Source organism: Lampetra fluviatilis, chromosome 11 (assembly GCF_964198595.1).
Source record: "Lampetra fluviatilis chromosome 11, kcLamFluv1.1, whole genome shotgun sequence".
NCBI lineage: Eukaryota > Metazoa > Chordata > Hyperoartia > Petromyzontiformes > Petromyzontidae > Lampetra > Lampetra fluviatilis.
Window position 1 is genome coordinate 12,247,180 of NC_136285.1, and position 18,908 is coordinate 12,266,087.

General features: G+C 47.3%; 1 protein-coding gene across 4 annotated transcripts in view; it reads right to left on the minus strand.

Annotated features, from left to right (window-relative positions):
* The window catches only part of LOC144934823 (synapsin-2-like), a 113,669-nt gene that overhangs the window by 8,479 nt on the left and 86,282 nt on the right, over positions 1–18,908 (minus strand). For 2 of the 4 annotated variants that reach the window (XM_078861017.1, XM_078861018.1), the window contains exons 8-15: positions 18,184–18,246; positions 14,973–15,115; positions 14,694–14,768; positions 12,433–12,535; positions 8,819–8,941; positions 6,817–6,928; positions 2,070–2,454; positions 157–187 (exon numbers count right to left, since the gene is read on the minus strand). In XM_078861017.1, the coding sequence (XP_078717143.1) occupies positions 178–187; positions 2,070–2,454; positions 6,817–6,928; positions 8,819–8,941; positions 12,433–12,535; positions 14,694–14,768; positions 14,973–15,115; positions 18,184–18,246 (1,014 nt within the window). In that variant the 3' untranslated portion in view covers positions 157–177. The remainder of the gene's footprint in view (positions 1–156; positions 188–2,069; positions 2,455–6,816; positions 6,929–8,818; positions 8,942–12,432; positions 12,536–14,693; positions 14,769–14,972; positions 15,116–18,183; positions 18,247–18,908) is intronic. The other 2 variants (XM_078861016.1, XM_078861019.1) reach the window with 1 other exon arrangement.

An 18,908-nucleotide genomic window follows, 5' to 3' on the forward strand; every position in this document is an offset into this window, starting at 1 on the left:
ACGAGGTACGGTGGAGTTGAGAGGGTGTAAGTTGTAGATTATTTTTTGAAATTTAGATTTTTTTCGAGTAATGGTAATACAACGGTTGCACATTTTTTTTTTGGTAAACGAGATTTCTCTGAAATGCTGTTTAATTCATGAGCACCGGTTCATTACCTTGTTGAGTAATATTTCCAGCTAAAACTTTCTAAAAGTGAGTGAAGGAAAAACAAGACATTTAAGGGAAAAGAAGAGAAATCAACAAACACACGTGCACAACATCCACTGCAATCGGCACATGCATTACGGAAGCTAAGACGGTATCCAGTAAACAACGTGGCAATTGATTTGACAAGCAAACAAAACCACAGCACGATAACAAATGCAGAATACAAGCCATTCTTCCCCCCATAATCGCGCATCTCAAAACACAACAACAGCATAAGTTCATTGCATCGTTCAAAATTCTGAACCCCTTGATAAAGGCCACACTTCGCTGCTCTGGCAGGAATGATCTGTATGACTTGGGGCAGTTGGTTCTCAACCTTTCTTGGCTACTGAACCACCCCTTGTTCAATTTTGTTTCAACTAAGCACCCCCCTCGCCTGACCCCAACATGTTTCTGAGAAACGAATGTATGAATAATGAACCTAAATATATATTTTTACCAACTGTCCATTTCGTGAGGTGTATTCGGACTAGCAAGTAACTGCAAGCGGATAAAAAAATACAATTCAACGGACCCTCTGCATGCGTGAGGGAATTTGTTTGGGCTCGCTGGTAAATCTTGGAAACTACATTGTTTACGATCAATGAGTTTATACATGTCTTTTATATCGTTCTATGTTACCATATAGATTTAAATGTTATCGTAGTTATTTTATATTGGCAGATTCAAACATGATTATTCACCAATGACTCGCATACACGATTTAATTTCACATTTATAAATCACCTCACGTAAACCCTGGGACATTTCCAGGCAGCCCCAGGGGTCTGCGGACTTCCAGTTGAGAACCACTGAGAATTTAAGTGCAATGAGCCATCAACGTTAAGAGGCAAAGTACTAATCCAGGTGCCCAGAGTTGTTGGGCCGGGTTCTCATGTATTGTGAGATTGTGCTCACAGCCTGGCCATCGATCGAAAAACCCCCATCATGTTTGCCCTGGCAGATAACTTGGCCCCAGTCTAGCTCAGAGAGGAAGCACGATACACACTATCAGGTGATGGACACGAGGCAAAACGCTGAATTTAGAGAATGAAGGATCGACGTGACCTCAGAAGTAGTTCTGTGGTGTCATTGTCTGGGGTCGTTTTGTTGTACCGCAACATTACACTTACACAGTGGCTCTCCGTATTAATCTCTCGCTAAGTTCTCCCCAATCAAATCGTGATCTCGACTCACTAGAAACACACAAAGCCATTAAAAGCCCTATCAAACAAATACATACATCGTAAAATCTTAGCCAAGGGCAGTCCGGCACGATGTAACGGTCTCTTAGTGAGGGTCAGCCCTGATGCGTTGGCTTTCTTTAAAGGGGAGGCGGCATTCAAAAGCTCAGTCGTGGGGGGGTGAGGCGGGGGGGGGGGGTCCATCACGGTCAACGTCAAACGAAGTTAACAAATGTTGACTGTGAATCGAATTGAGTAGCGAACGACACGGCCTGCTTTCGCCACAGGAAAGGCTGCGGGCATGCCACCGCTGCGTCGCCACTGGTGTTCAATTATTGCACCAAGATATGTTTCACTTTACCAAAGGAATGAAGCAGGGGGGCTGAGCCTTTAGCAGAGTGAGGGTCGGGGGTGGGGGGGAGGTAGGGGGGTGGGGGGGGTGGGGGGGAGGTGGGGTCCCCCACACCCTCCAGCCCCCCCCCCCCAAACAACACTATCGGTCCACTCAGGGCACTGTAATCGCATCGGACGAATCTGTGCATCGCCGCGTACACAACACCAATGGCACGGCACGGCGGCGCTCACTCGCACGGGGGCGGCATGCGACACACACACAGAGAGACACAGCGCGGGCGCGAGAGAGAGAGAAGCGGCGGCAAACGACGATGGGCGTCGAGCGCTAAGCAGGGCGCGCTCACTTGAGGTGCGGATGCGGCGGCGCCGCGGGCTGCTGACTCGACTGCCTCTGCGGCGGCGCCGGCTGCCCCTGCCTCGCCGGCTGGCCCTGCTGCCCCGACGGGGCCTGCGACGTTCCGCTCGACCGCGGCGGCTGCTGCGTTTGGGGCCCCACCATCCCCCCTCCTCCGCCGCTGCCGCCGGGCCGAGGACCCCCACCGCCTCCGTGCTGGAGGGGGGTCACCCCGGGACGCGGCGGCTGGTTGGGTTGCCCGCCCCCCGCCGGGGTCGGCCCCCCCTGGGAGGACTGGCCAGGAGGGCCCATCCTCTGCTGCTGCTGCTGCTGCACCAGCGGAGGGGCCCCGGGTCGCTGAGGTTGGGCCCCGGCGCCCTGCTGAGGGCCGCCTCCTGTGGTGACACAAATACGCGGGGGGGCGGGGGGGGCAGTGCACGCAGCGATCGTTTTGGTGAGAACGTGTCGAGGGAGAGGCGGCGGCGGTGGCGATGTACGGTCGGCATGTGAACTAAAAAAAAGATGCCACAATTTTTCTTGAACCAAGTGAGGCACGCTGAGTTTTGTAGCTCTTGTTCAGAAGCGACCTGGTTCTCACAAATTTTTGCTCAACGAGGACACCAATAGGTCAGTGGCAGTGGCGGCTCCTGCAAAATCTCTCAGGGGGGGCAAATGTCTGGATGATTGATAAGGATAAGGTCCACCCATGCAATGGATAAATTAACAGCTTAAGCATGTAAAGGCAACTTCACTTCTTTAATATTAATGAAAAATAAAGTGACTCTTACAATACATCTTGTTTGTTTCTATACTCACTATTAATACAATCCACTCAAGTTTCTTTTATTAAAGATTCCACTAGGTGGCGACAAATTATGTTGTTGGATGAAACGTGCTTACGTATGATGACGTAAGCACGTATGATGACGTAAGCACGTTAGTGCGAGCCCTCCCGGAAGCCATAGAGAATGCATTGCAGCGCCCCCCGTTCGAAAAAAAACATCTTTGAATGTAAGTCTATGGGACCACTCGGGGCGATTCTCAGCCGGAGTGAAATCGCCCAAAAAGAGGCGGTACTCCACAGAACGTAGCATGACGCTGATTGGACTATATCCAGAGGCACAGTGACGGCTAGCCTATGCTAGCCGTCACTGTGGTTGAATGACGTTGGCGGTGCGTCGCCCAATCGCCCTAATGAAGAAACCGCCCCTGGTCAGTGGGCTTTACTTGGTAACATAAAAAATGTCAAAAAAATGTGTGATTTGCTTCCCTTTCCTATACTTTGAACTCCTATCGTGTTTTTTTAGTTTGTTGTTAAAACTTTCTGACCCGCCCCTACTGGACATCTGTGAAAAAGAGCTTTATAGTTCATCGGATTCCTCCGGTATGAATAAAGATTCTGATTCTGACAGCCTGCATTGCCGTCTGATGACTCTCGACACATCAGCATAAGCGTTTGAATTGGCTTTTGTTTCAACATGTCCTGGCCACCCCACCCCTGCCCCCCACCCCACCCCTTCACCAACACGCACTGATCAGAGTGGTGAAGTATGGTCAAACAAACCGAAGCAGCCTTTGTCCATAAATCGATTGTCGACGAACAGAGAGCTGCCAAAGGCGAGCCTCATTCGGGTACACGTATCGTGTTACTCGTCGATAGATAAATGCACTTATAGGGGTTAACCACATGGTGGCATGCTCGGACTGGCTTTGGACAACATTTGCCCTCAATTGCAGGGCGTGAGGGCGGGAGAGGAGGGCGGCAGGGTGGGGGGGCAGTGGTAATATGTGTGCATCACATCAAGAAGGGGCGTGAATTCGATTCGTGAATCGGGAGCCTTGCCTGTAGCAGAGTTTACACGTTTTCTCCCTGTTCCGCACGGGATTTTCTGGCTTTCCTCCCATAGCTAAACGAAAGTCCCCATAACAATGTGACTGCAGTTGGCCAACCATCCCAATGCTGAACAGAAACATTACCCGCAAATTACTCCATTGGGATCACTACGCGGTAGGTAGCAACGTAGCCGCCCCACCCCGGCTGCGAAGACTTTGGCAGGATCCTCCTGAAAATGTCTTGAGACTCGGTGTGGCTTTTGACGGGTAAAGAGGCGTAAAAAAATAAAAATGTAAAAAAGATGTAGCGTGAACTCCGCCGTGCGCGGATCTTTGCCGCTTGCGTTCCCCCCGGGGGCCAATTGCAGCAGCGGATGTCCCGAGTGACTTTGTGGCTCTAATTTACACGTGCAGCGTGCTATTGACGCACGGCAGAGTGTCGGCGAGCCGAGGCGGAAACAACTAAATTAATCCCCAGGGTAAGCTGTTGGCGAGAGAGGGCTCACATCCTCTTAGCTCAAGAGATAACCACTGGAAGCTTCAGTCCATCTAGGCCAGGTGAGAACGTTTGACAGCCAAGGCGTGATGACAGTGGCCTCACGCAGAATTTAAATATGTATACGTCTCTCTCTATTTGTTAATTTTCACCAATGCTTTTGGCATCACGTCAAGAAAATAACGATCCTTTCGGAACTCCTGCACGGAATAGCAAGCCATCTTGTTAGACAAAGGCCCACTGAAGCCGATGTTGCAGAGCGACCTCTGAGATTCCTTCAGGTGACCTCTGGCCCATGCAGTAGAGGGCAGCACTTAAATAACTCTCTTGTCTTACTTCCCATTGAATATGTATTTTGGTACTTATTCAGGTAATATCAGTGCGGTTGTAAATAATTGTTAGGGGAAAGTGGGTGTCAATATTTGTTTCATAGTCTACAAAGGCCAGGCACAATGGTAATTTAACTTCATATGTCTTTTCCAGAACCTGACTAAGAGTATGAATGCGGTTGAAGAGATGGAGCAATGCAATCAAATTCGCGTGTGGGTGCTATAGGTTATTAATTACACCGTAGGATCGTGCAAAATGGTGACGGCTTGGCGAGGTTTTCATCCATCATTGGATTGATCATGAACGATGATGATTGTGATTAATGTGAGCACGCGGGGACAAGGAGCTGAGAAGGGGAGTGGGGGATGAGTGCTGGGGTGGAAAGCAGCGGTGTGGCCTTGGTTGGCATAGGCCCTGGGGCATAAGGAACGAAGCAGGTTGATTTCTCCACAAATCTGGCTTTCGCCTGATGAAGCTGGTTGTAATTCCTGGCGAAACGTCGTACTCAGATTGTAAATGTTGTGGCTTGGCTCTCCAACACACCAGTGTGCTATACTAGTGACGAATTGGCACGTTCTGTTTACGTGACAAACCTGACCAAAAAGATCTCCAAAATTCTAAACAAACATAAGATCCAAGTCCGATTCAGTACAGTGCATAAAATCCGTGATCTGATTCCATCTGTGAAGGATGTCGTTCCTGACTTACAGTATCCTGGAGTCTACAAATTGAGTTGCATTTGTGGTGATTGCTACATTGGAGAAACGAAACGTCATGTTGCTGATCGTGTCCGCGAGCACAAGTCAGATCTGAAACACGGCAGAACTGATTCTTCGGCCGTTGCTGATCATTGCTACAACTCGGTGGGCTCTCATGAAATTGTCTTTTCCGAGACCAAGGTTCTCTGCAAACCTCCTGGCTACCATCAAAGGTTTGTACACGAAGCCATACAAATATACAAACACAGACATAATTTCAACCGTGATGATGGGTACAAACTTAGTAATCATTGGAAAGATGTTATTAACCACGCAAAAAAGACTTAATTACACTTTTTTGGACCATCTTATCTGACAGGCACTATTTTACTTTACTTTACCGAGTGTTAACATCCCCAGTGTTTAACAGTAATCTCTTCATTGTTCAGCCAGCATTGGTATAAACATGGGCATTTTCGTTCTTTTCTATCATGTGTATCAGGCCTCCCCCTCCCCCCTCTCTGTCCAATGCGTTGGCGTGTGCAGCAGTTTGTCGCTTGCGCACAATCGCTTCCACGCCGTCGCCCACCCTTTTGGCCCCGCCCCCCTCCCTCCCGATACGTTCCATTCATTGGCTACCACATTCTGATGAGCTCCCCCCCCCCTCTCCTCCCCCCTCAACTCGCTTTTAAGGGATTACATCTTGAATCATTGCCTCAGTTGATGCAGCTAATCTGGCTGTGACGGTCCCACCTGATGACGGAGACTTGTGTTGCCTCCGAAACGTCGTGATGTTTATTTTATTTTATTTTTATTAATTTTGATGTTTTACCTACGTGACTTTACCGAAAAAACCTAAGAATATGAAACCTTACTAGTTGGCTGTGTCGGGTGGTGGCGGGTTTAACGACACATTTATATATTTACGCGATCTAACCCAAAAAACCTCTCTTATGGATGATATTGGTCGCGAAAGCCTACTACGTGTTAAACCGAATTAAGGATATTGAGGTGACTCCAGAAGTAGTTATGTGGTGTTACAGCACGGCCGGGGGGGGGAGTAGAATTGCACCACCTGTGCACTTGATAGCTACGCCACTGAAAGCAAACCATTTGGCTATCCATCGAACAAAGAAGGTCAGTGGTTCGTGCACATTCGGATGCGCTTTTGCGGCCGTCTGGAATGCTCTTCCGATATTAGGAGCCCCTGGAGCTGTGCACCTTTAAATCATTTAAGATTGAAATCTCATTAGTTTACAGCTGCGTTTTGTGTTTAGTTTGTTGTCCTTCCCCCGCACCTCCGATTAGCAGGGCTGGCTACGTACGGTGCGAAAGAAGTTTAGCGTACATACAGAAGGACAGATGGAGAAGGGTTGGGGGGAGGTGGCCGGAGGCCTCACCTTGAGGTGGTGGACGGGCCTGGGCGCCAGCCGCCTGCCCCGGCTGGGGACTTGGTGTCGGGCTGCTCCGCTGCTGCCCTGGGGACGGCTGCCCTCCCCTCTGCTGCCCAGGCTTGAGTTGAGGGTGGCAGAGGAAAAAATAACGACACGTTGCAGTCTCGCGCTCAAAGACTCCACACAGTGATGGAATCAGCTCGTGTGCAGGCGCTTAGTTGCTTGGCGAGGCCGTGGGAGATGGAAAAGCCTTGGGGAGGCCTTCATTCAGCAGTGGATGGATTAGGGCTGCTGCTGCTGCTATATTTTTGATGCGGCCGTAAGAAACATTCAGCCGTAAGCTGGTTTACAAGAATGATTCACGGATGACGATGATGAGTCAAACAGACAGGAATGTGGAATTCCCACCACTGGCTCATGGAGGTGCAATTATTGGTTACCCCACCCCGTTACTGGCAATTTGATGATTTATCGTAATTAAAGTTCACGATTAAATTGAATGCATTTTTTTTTACATTGTGATGAAAGTCGCAGGCCACTAAGTGGCTGCAGGGGTCACGTGACCCCATTACATACAACATGTACAAATTAAAAGATATTGATGGATATACGCGTGATTTCAAAACTGTACAATGAGCTCTAGAATCGATCGCTATTCTCCAACTGGGTCAAGACCATTGACAAACATGAGCACTGCTTCGTGAGCACTTGAGCAGTGAATCAATTACATGTTTTACAGTTTAACTACCTCGTACATCAAACAGAATATATAAAATTCGCAAAATGTTAATGTATTGATTATTTAAAAGGTTGATTCTTGTTTTGCCAGTTCCCCGGCTATTTTATGAGGGAGATCCGTTGTGTGTGACCACAGAGTTGGAATTGGTGACTTGGATGAGACAATCAACTTACCGGCCTTGAGAACCCGGTTTAAATCACGGGCGGCTGAAACCTGGATTTGAACCTCGGCTTCTTAGCGGTGTCACCTCGGCAATCTGACCTCTGTACCCAGCCAACCACCGCTCAATACGATGCTCCGTTGTGCAATCATCGGTTACCGGGCTGACACCCCCAACTCACGATGTTAGAGGGCCTGGGTTAATCAACCCTGACGCCTGCATATTTGGAGTTTCCATGCGTCTCTCTCTCCCCGTGGTCGCGTGGGGTTTTCTCCGGGGTCCTCCGTTTTTTGCCCCTCCACGTTTAGAAACGTGCATTTAGGTTATTTAAATTGTTTTGCTGCTATAAATTTCTTCTTGATTGGCCACTTTGTTGAGCTCTCATTTGTGAGCCAGGTCGCTTCTAAAAAAGAAGCGGACATTCTTTGGGTCTTTCGGTAAAGTCACGTAGATAGGTTCAAAGAAAACAACAAAAAGCTACGACGTTTCGATCGCAACACAAGTGGTCGTCATCAGACCAGGTGGCTTGTGGGGGAAGAGGTGACCGCTCGTGTTTTTTGTAAGTTTCTTTGAACCTATCTACGTGACTTTACCCAAAGACCCAAAGAATCTGAATTCCTGCAGTCACAAAAGCTTTAAGTCAAGACTTAAGAAGCTCAGTGGACCTTACCTGGTAAGATAAAAAATAGTTGAGTTTTATTTGTATATATTTTTTAAATGATTTGTTTACCTTTACTACACTTTGCGCTCCTATCGTGTTTTTGTAACGTTCTGACCCACCCCTACTGGACATCTATGGAAAAAGAGCTTGATACTCGATGGTTCTTCCGGTAAAGTCTCACCTGATGACGATTGCTTGTGTTGCGATCGAAACATCGTGATCTATTAATTTTCTACCTACGTGACTTTACCGAAAGAACCAAAGAGTATGGATTCCTGCAGTCACAAAAGCTTCAAATCAAGAGCTTTATAGCTCATCCGATTCCTCCTGCATAAATACATATTCTGATTCTTGCCGATACCTGGATTTGTACCCCGGATCTCGGCAGTGCCACTAAGCCTCATCGTGTCTCCCGTGTGCCCCCCGTGCCCCCCCTCTCCCGACGAACCTGTGGGGACGGCGCAGGTGTGCGCGGCAGAACTTGGTTCATGCGTGCGACCACCAGATCCACGATGAGCGCGCGATCCTCGTCCTGATGCTCCCCGAGCAACGGCATGGAGGAGTCCATTATCTTGTCACCCACGTGGGGGGGGGGGGGGATAAGGGACAGGTGTCAACGATGCGTGCGGAGCAGCGGCATGGAAGAGTCCATTATCTTGTCACCCACGTAGTGGGAGGGGGGGGGGGGTACCATCACAGTCATCGGTGCAGGAGGCGCCGGCTGCCAGATGGAGCGGGGGAATTCAGAGGGCTCGTCGTTGGATGATACAATAATTGCATAGGTTAATTCATGATAATTATCAATATTAATTATACAGAGCTCAAATTCATGTGCGTTTATGGTATGCACCACCCAGCCTCATACAAAATGAGTCAGCTGTACTTATATATATATTTATAATGTGGTACGCTTCACAAGATATTTCTTCTCTGATTTACAAGTATCATCACTTCGTTTGTTTAGAGATGCAAGTTGATTTTTTGTACTTACTTCATATTTATCATGTTGCTGCTGCGTCTAATCCCAAATGGGTAAGTTACAGGTAATGTTTCAGCGTTTGGGACGTTTGGCCAATACCAGTGGACGTTGTATAGGTTTTTATTTTAGCTATGGGATGAAATCGGAGAACTCGGAAAAAACCCCATGCAGGATAAGGGCGCCACGGTGGCGAGATGTTAGCTACCTCGCCTGGTATGCAGGAGGTCGTGGGTTTGATCCGATCTCTGACGCCTGCTGCTGTATATTTGGAGTTTGGATGTCTCTCTCCCCGTGGTCGGGTGGTGGATATTTCTCTGGGTCCTCCGATTTTTCCTTCCACATTTATAAACGTGCGTTTAGAGTATTAGGATGCAATACATTTGCACATGATAAGCCACTTCGTTGAGCTATCATTTCTGGCCAGATCGCTTATTGAAAAAGAGCGCTAGAGCTCAATGGGCCTTACCTGGTAAAATAACAAGTATAACCCGTAAAAACAAAGTTTTTCACTATAAATCCTTTATATGCGTGGCGGCTAGAGTCCTCTCGTCCTCTGGCTTGAGATGGCTGCCACCTATGGGTCAGATGATTGCATGGCAGCATTAAGCAATTGGTAATTAAATATAATATTTTTGTCCTAAAAAGTGTAAAACTTTGGAAAAAAATTTTCACGAACATTAATTGTCACGCACAACGAGTCTGTGAGGAAAATGTCAGCTCGATTGGATCACGGGAAGTGGGTTAAAAAACGACCGAAAGATTTGCACGGTCCTAAGCAAGCAAGCAAGTGAACTTAATATAAAGGATTTAAAAATAGTTTATAGCGGGGAGTATACAAACGCCACTCGCACTCACACGCTGCAGCACAGGGGAAGAAGCACACAAACTCCACACAGAAAGGCGCCCAGGTCGGGAATCGAACCGAGCCCGTCTTGCTATAAGGCACAAATGTTACCACTGTACTCCCCGTGCCGCCCCACTTAGACACTAATTTCAAGCTGTGATCGGTAGGAATTAAAATCGTGGTTGTGAGTCGACTCAGCCCTCCTGTCACCTCTCCCCACGGTTTGTCAAATGAGCACGACATTGTGAGAAGCCAACAGTGGTTGTCCTATGAAAAACCAGGACCCCGGCATAGGAAAGTGGAATTTCCACCACTGGCTCAGGGCTGTAAATGGGCCACGTGTGATTGTAAATCTACTTGTGAGTAAACATGAATTAACACTGCCTTGTAACAGCATGGCAGTGTTAATCACCCGTGTGGACATTTTTTGTTTACACGCGCGCCTGTGAACGACTGCCAATGGAGTTGTTATAACACTCTTTGATTTTTCACTTTGATTTTTTTTTTACAAAAAACACTTGCATCTCCTTTCCAATATCACGTTTGGTGTGTGTGAGAAAAAAAAACTCGACGGTAACTTGTTTGAATGCAAAGACGTGCCCTTTTAAAATATTATTTTTACAAAGTACAAATGGGCCCTACGATGACATCACCCTGAATTAGCCTGACTTCTTTGGATCTTGGATGCGAAGCAGCGCTTGAGCCTGGTTAATGCTTTGATAGGAGACTGCCTGGGAATGCCACGGGTGCTGCTGTAGCGTTAGGCTGTGACGGGGGACAGGAGATGACGATACAGCGGTGGACTGAATCTATGCGTGCGGACGCCAGAGGTCGCAAACGGGTTTTGATTTCTTACCCGTACCCGGCCGCACCAGGGTCGCAAACGGGTACCCGTACCCGGCCAGGTACAGGTAGCCGGGTATCGGGTAGGGTACGGGTATCGGGTAACCCGGTTGCGACCTCTGGCGGACGCGTGGTGGGTTTTTCCTGCAGGGTCCTCCAGTTGCCTCCCTCATCAAACTAAATACCCATGAAACTTAATTTGGAGCTTTCGTGACTGCAGGAATTACTCTTTGGTTCTTTCGGTAAAGTCACGTATAAAGAGAAAATAATGAATTAAATAATAGCATACAACGTTTCGATTGCATGCCAATTTCTCTACCCCCCCACCTCTCTCTCTGTCCCCCTCTCTATTTAAGGCCTCGACACAGAGGTGTGGTTTCTCTGTGTGCCTATGTGTGTGTCTCTCTCTATGTGTCTCTGTGTTATCTCTCTCTGCTTATATGCCTACATGTCTCCGGTTCTGTGTTTGATCTCTCTCTCAAATTTAGCAATCTCTGGAAGAACGTAATCAACCAGGTGGGGTGTGGACTGTTATGTTAGCCGACTCTCTGTGCTGTATTGCATTATATTTCTAAGTATACTAGGTTTGTTTTCTCTTTCATTTATACCTGATGATGACTGCTTGTGTTGTAATCGAAACGTCGCATGCTATTATTTAATTTATTAATTTCTCTTTATACGTGACTTTACCGAAAGAGCCAAAGAGTAAATACCCATTAATTGGGACCCGTCTGAATTTAGGTCGTGAGATTCGGTTTCGGCTTTCCATGGGGAAATAAATGGCACCACAGTATTATTATTATTGTTTCCTTTTCTTTTGACAGAATCATATGGATGGAAGTCAGAAGCTAAGCAGAATTTTGAGCCTGGATAGTGCGTGGTTGGGCGACCACCTTCCATAAAACTGGTTGCTGTAGGCTGCTGTAGGGCTATGTTGTTGGCAGCACAGAGCAGTGCAGCGAAATCCATTGTTGTATTGCACTATCCTCCCCTGTCTATGTTATCTGTATTAACCAACCCGCACTCATTTCCATGGTATAAAATGGTTAAATAATAATAATAAAAATACCCACGGCAAACTCTCATCCAGCAGTGGAACGACGAAGGTGGTGTGTACAATGTACATTATTATTATTACGTGCTGAACTCTCATTTGATTCGGAGGAAGTGACGCAACGGGTTTAACCGCTTTTCGAGCGACGCAATGACAGTGATGGAGGGGAGGGGAAGGGTAGCGGATGTACGTTGAACTTCTTTCACACCGTACGTAACCAACCATGCAAATCAGTGGTGCGGGGGAAGGACGAACAAACTAAACAGAACAACGAGCAGTTTAAAACAAAACAAAAAAGAGAGTTAAAAAAATAAAAATGAGAATAATGGGAGAGGTCGACACCTCGATGATGTAGTCACGACCGTCCTTGCCGTGCACCGCCTTCACGCCGCAGACATCGAGGCCGCCGAACAGCTCAGCGCAAGTGTCGATCCACATTCGGTACCTGGATGGGGGTGGGGGGTGCAGATGTGGATCCAAGGGACAGTGATTGGGGCCGGTCAGCGATGCCAAAGCAGAGCAAGGGAAAATATCCCCTCTCTCTCTGTGTGTCACCAGGAGGTGAAATACAGGGGCGTTGAAACGCGCACAAACGTTGCCTCTTTTGGCAGGGACCCATTTGGGAACGGTGGATTTTACCATCTTTTGCTGACACTGTTGTGACGAGGGTTGCCACCTCTGAGATACAACAACAACAACAACAAAAAAACGGGAACATATCATGGGCAGAAGAAGATCTCACAATGTCGGAAGAGGGGAGCACGTGCATTTAAACGTGTTGTGTTGCGTGGTGTATTGTTACGTAACTGACAACAAACCGGGATTCTTAATGCCCTGGGTAGACTCGCAGATCTCCCAAGACATAGGGGAGGATTCGGGAAAAATCAGGACAGGTGGGAACCCGAGATGTGACCATCATCTCCTTTGGGGCTTAATATCTCACTGAATATTCTTGGTTATTTCGGTAAAGTCACGTAGAAGGGAAATAATAAAAATAATAAAAATAAAACATTTATTTTTATTTTATTGTTTTATTTTATTTTTATTTTATTATTTCCCTTATACGTAACTTTACCGAAAGAACCAAGAATATTAATCCTTGCAGTCACAAAAGCTTTAAATCGAAATTATCACTGAATATTTTCCAGGGTACTGGATGACTGGAGTCGTATTCACGTCACTAGTCGTAGCCATCCTGGTGTTCAGGATGCATAAATATTTTTCATTGAGTTGCCGGCCCAGACAAACTCGGCTGAAAATAAGCCATGGAAACCTTCCATTCTCTGGCCTGCAGCCTCCAAAAAAATTCTCCTCTATTCCAAGTCCTCATCTGTATGCATCCACCCCCTTTATAGCACAGCATCTTGAGATGGGGTGGCTTTTAGATTGTTTTGTAAATCCAGGTTGCATTATACAAGCGGCTTATTTTGGAAAACAGGTCGCCGAAGCAATTATTTTCGGTGCTACAAAATTCACATTTATTCCCGCTTGGCAACGCACGACCAAAACTGGTTTCAGTGGCACAAGCAACCCGGGGGGAGGGGGGGGGAGATGGCGGTGGGGGGTGGGAGAAGAAAAAGGAGATCTGAGGTCTTCAGCTCATACGATAAATCAATTTTAAAATTATCCGTGTCCAAGGGAGAGATTATCATTAATCTAATCTGGGATGGTAATCCATAACCGAAACGAAGCTTACATTCGGAAAGCATTTTTGTTGAGCACTCCTTCAGCCCCCCACCCTCCACCCGATTGTCCTCCCACCTCCCCACCGGCTACCCCTCACCCCCACACCCCCACACCCCCACACCCCCACACCCCAATGTTATTTATCCGTTCGCCTTGTAAATTAGTGATGCCTCCCACGGTCACAGCGCAATAAATACAGGAACAGCTGCCACCGTTTTAAGCATCAAATTCTCATCTGGTGTTCATCTTTTTTTTTAACGAAAGTATCAATTGTGTACAGTATACACATATACAACAATATCACTCAAAGCTCATTTTCATGCGATTAAAGAATACGCTTCGTGGAGGTCGCCGTGTGGTTTAGAGGTCATGGAGCTGTGCTGGTACCACTGAGATCCTGGGTTCAAATCCAGGCAGCCATCGGGGATTGAACCAATTTCTCAAGAGCCGTGGGTTGATGGTCTCGGCCTGGGCACCTGATGATTGTCAAATAAATGCCGCATTAAATTTTGTTTCCGCACTTGACTTTTGTCTGTGTCGTTGGAGGGTAGGAAAGTGTGCCCTCTAGAGTTTGGGGGTGGGGGTGAAAGGTCACTTGAAGGGGTCTCAGAAGTAGTTCTGTGATATCTGCTTCCGTGGGCTTCTTCTCCAACACAGAGGGGTTCCCTGCTCTTTGAGAGTTTATAATGTTTTTTTTTTTTATTTGGGCTCATAATATGACGCCGCTAGCACAAGTGGGATAAAAAAAAGCTAATTTTGAGCTGTACAATTTCCTCTCCTGGCTTCATTAAAACAAGCGTTAATCTTTAAGCGACCGATCCTTAGAATGTGACCTCGTGTGGCCGAGGGGGTGTAGGATATTTTTTAATTAGAAGGTCCCCCCCACCCCTTTTCAATGCCACTTTGTGACCACTCACCTGTCTGTCATTGCAATTTGTTCCAGCATGGCAGAGCCCGTGTTCGCCTTCCAGTTTCCTGATATGGAGGTTCTCCTGGGGGACAGATAGACGATTACATTGATGACGATTGATGACGCTGAGCGATAGGCTGCTGCCAATCAATGTTGGCCTAACCCTGATCCAACGGTTCCAACAACATTCTCAACGGTGACATTGCAATGGGCATGCGGGGCCCACGGGTCGCAGGTTCCCCACCCCTCGTGTGTACGGATACGCGAGCCTTTGGATTGCCCTCACATGTAGGCCTTGTAGTTGGCGCCGATCTTCTGGATGCGGATGTCGTATTTGGAGTCGACGTACGGCTCCACGGTGGCGTACGTCTTGGTGAGCGCCACGACGCTCGCCACGTCCTGGAAGTCGTAGTGGTTGTCCACCTTCACCTTGAGCGCGTGCCGAGTGACAGGAGGAGGGGGGAGGAGGACGAGGAGGAGAAATGTGAGAAGGAGGAGCTGTAATGTGATACCAGTTGACTCGTAAGCCACGCTGTGGCCGACGGTCAGACCGGCGGGCATAGCGTGGGTGGCACAAACCCCGAGTTGCCAAATAATTAATTGAGGCCCTCAATCCCCAATGCGCCACGGGCAAACGCAGAAATCGGTGGAGTGTAATTAGTAATCCTCCAGTTATAATCCATTCTGCGTTCGTCTGTAAAACGCTGAGATAAAATGACGTTTGCCACCCCTCGGATTTGCATCACGAGTGGCTGCTTTGAATGCCCACCTGAAGGGCAGGACTTGTCTTAATGGTTGTTATGCATGCAGAGGAGAAGTGCTGCTTAGTGTCACCCCTCAAACCACTCGCTTACATAACACGTCGCTTCATTGTCACTCTCAAAGCAACTTCCCCACAAGTGGATCTGTAACTCTGCAGCATGCGACAGGCACTTGGAGCCGGTTGGGATTTGGGTTTTTCCAGATTTTTCAGCATTTTATTCACTGCGTTAATTCTGTCAGTTTAGCAAGATTTCTACCCTGCCCCTCCGATTTTTTCTGAAGAGTGCTCTGGATTTTCAAGATTTCTGGATTTTGGATTTCTGGATTTTAAGATTTCTGGATTTTCAAGATTTTACAAGATTTCTCCACCCTCCGATTTTTGCTTAAAAAAGCTCTGGATTTTATCTGATATCTCTCCATATTTCTATAGATTTTGTACAATCTTTCTCTAAACATCTCTGGATTTTTCCGATTTCACTATTGTTCAACTCAGACATGAATGACTATGATTTAAAAAATACGTGTCCATTCTCACATATTTAAGCTATTGCGACATGAAACACGGTAGTCCTGAAATATAATGAACGTTGAAATGAATTCTCAGCCTCTGTTTTTAGCTCAAATCCTTTCTCAGGTCATGACAATTTAATTAGCTGTCATATTCCCTGATTTTACGATTTAAAAGTAATTGAGGAATCAGTTATTATTATTATTTCATGATTAAATCTGGGGCACCTCTTTCAATGACTTAAACTGACCAGGTGTAAAATATAACACTCTCCAGCAGTGTGCGCCTGCGGTCATCCAGAACAGAGGCCGTACAACGTATAACGACGACGCAATTCCCGATCCACAAACACGGAGGAGACATCAACGGCGATGCACTCCGCTGCCCCTGACGCGGTTATCTTGCTCGACCACCTGAATGTGAAGGTGTAGTTGTTACTCTGTATCAGCCATACGGAAGAAGACCAGCGTGGTGAAGTATGGTAAAAATATAAAACCCACATGACCGGACACGAGGCAGGGAGGCCTCAGTGGAGCAGTGGTTTGGCAAAGGGGCTGAATATTAGGCGAGCTTCAGTGCCCACGTTTAATTTCAATTATCAGTCCCTTGTAAAACTGTGACGAGCCTTACTGCATCATGCTGCATCAAGTCATGCCCCCCCCACTTTCCCGTGTCATCACCACTCATGGCTCATCACGTCTAACCTCGATGCGTCACAAGCAGATGCAAGGAAGAAGGCCACGACCCCTACACAATGTCCCAATCAGCCTTGAGTTTTCTAAACCACGCCGTGCACGCGGTCGACGCCTTCCTTACTTACCGCGTCACATCCTTAACCCGCAACTCAGCTGTGATTTCAAAACCGAGGCAGAGGTGGCGTGCGTCACACTGCAGTGGCACCGCGGCGAGTTGGCAAGACAAACCGTGCTGCCTCGCAACCTTTGCGAACACATCGCCACGAATGTGTTGTCACCCGTGTTACCGTGTCGCGGTTGGATGTGTGAGTCTGTGTATGACAAGGATGTAAATGCCACGACACCTTTTGGGACTTTATGGGGCAATCTGCATTTCCCCAAAAATTGTCATGGGCAGTGCTTTTGACTGTGAGCAGCGATGGCAAACTGAGAAGGCGATGGCATACAGTGACGGAGTTCTATCTAGCCAATGGAATCAGAGTTTGTTGGAAAGTGTTTGATGAGCAATGTTTGATGTAATGAGCCACACAACCTTAGACCGTCATGAGACCTCTGTCAGTGATTTGATTGGTTATTTCCATCCCAGTTGTCCACACGGAGGAGTAGTAATAGGATTTATCCAGTTGGGCAACTGATTTATTTCTCTCTCTCAATATTCCTGAATATTGTGGTTCCTTGGGATAATCATTCCTACCAACATTAACCGTACCATTTTCCATTGTAAAATAGTGTATAGAAAAATGATCATCTAGATCATTTGTTCCTCGGCGTAAAATCGTCATGTTCCATATCCTAGAAAAACAAGTTTACCCACTTAAACTTTTCGTGACAAAGTAACCTTTTTGTGCGCGTAAGTCTAAAATAAAATGGAATAATAATTACGTAGATGGGAACAAATCTTCCCTGGTGGGAGCAAACATTGGCTAGAGAAAAAATATATATTTGGGGGCAACCAATATTTGTTTGGACCGCCGCGGAGTTAAACTATTTTTATTATTTCATCACGTAAAGCCGACTGAGCTATATCGTTCTTTTTCAGAAGCGACCTGGCCATAAATGATAGCTCAACAAAGTGGCTTATCATGTGGAAATGAATAGCAGCCAAATACTCTAAACGCATGATGTTGATTCAAAATGTGGAGGGAAAAACCGGAGGACCCGGAGAAAAATCCACGCGAGCACGGGGAGAGAAACACGCAAACTACAAATATACAGCAGGCGTCAAGGATCGGGATTGAACCCACGACCTCCTGTAGACCAGGCGTGGCAGTTAACATCTCCTAGCCACCGTGGGGCCTAAACAGAGCCGGCCCAGCCACTAAGCGACCCTTGCAATTGCAAAGGGCCCCGTGGCCAGCAGAGGGCCCCCTAGAGTCACTGCTAGCTAGTGGGTGAAAAAAATCATACATCAAAGGGGCCTCCAACCAAATTTTGCATAGGGCCCCCAAAGGTCTAGGGCCGGTTCTGGGCCTAAAGGTGTCGTAGGCGTCCTGGTGTTGGAGAGCGTGCCGCAACCGCGTGGTCACACCCACCTTGCCCACGCCGGCGTGCGCGTGCCCGATCTTCACCACGACCGGAAATGTCGGCGTCGTCAACTGAGTGAGAAAACAGCCGCAAGCAAAACATCACGTGGAGCGACCGTTAGTGTCACAGGCGGAGCAAAAGTGCAGCGATCGAAAAGGCCCGGCATCCTCGTCAGTGCTTAGAGCAGGCGTCCTGAACTGTGGGAAACTTCGAGGGCTTTCTTGCCCACGTTTCGCTATCGTAGTGTGGATATAAAAATTCACTCGACCGCTTGCTGTCAATTCGACGCGCAACATTGTCCTCGGCCACCCCATGATCTGAGTGCGCTGTTCCCCGGGTCGGGTTGCATGCCGAGCGAGCATTTGCTTCACTCAAGCTTTCCCCCGCGAGTTCAGCTACAAGCTTAATAATAAATGAATGAACCACATTGAATGCACGTGTCACACGAATGTATGTGTCGCAGGTATGCATTGGTCACAAAAATAGGCCTAAAATGTATATTCATACTTGATTTGAAGCTTTCGTGACTGCAGGAATTACTCTTTGGATCTTTCGGTAAAGTTACGTAGAAATAAAATAAAATAAATAATGTATATTCATCATGGGACCTTCTTTGCCAGTACCAAAATATGAGAATAGGTTTTCCACTTTTTTCTGGCAACAACACATGTGGAGATGTTTAAACACCAAACTGAAACCTTTTACAAGGAATTATGTCTGCATTAACAACAAT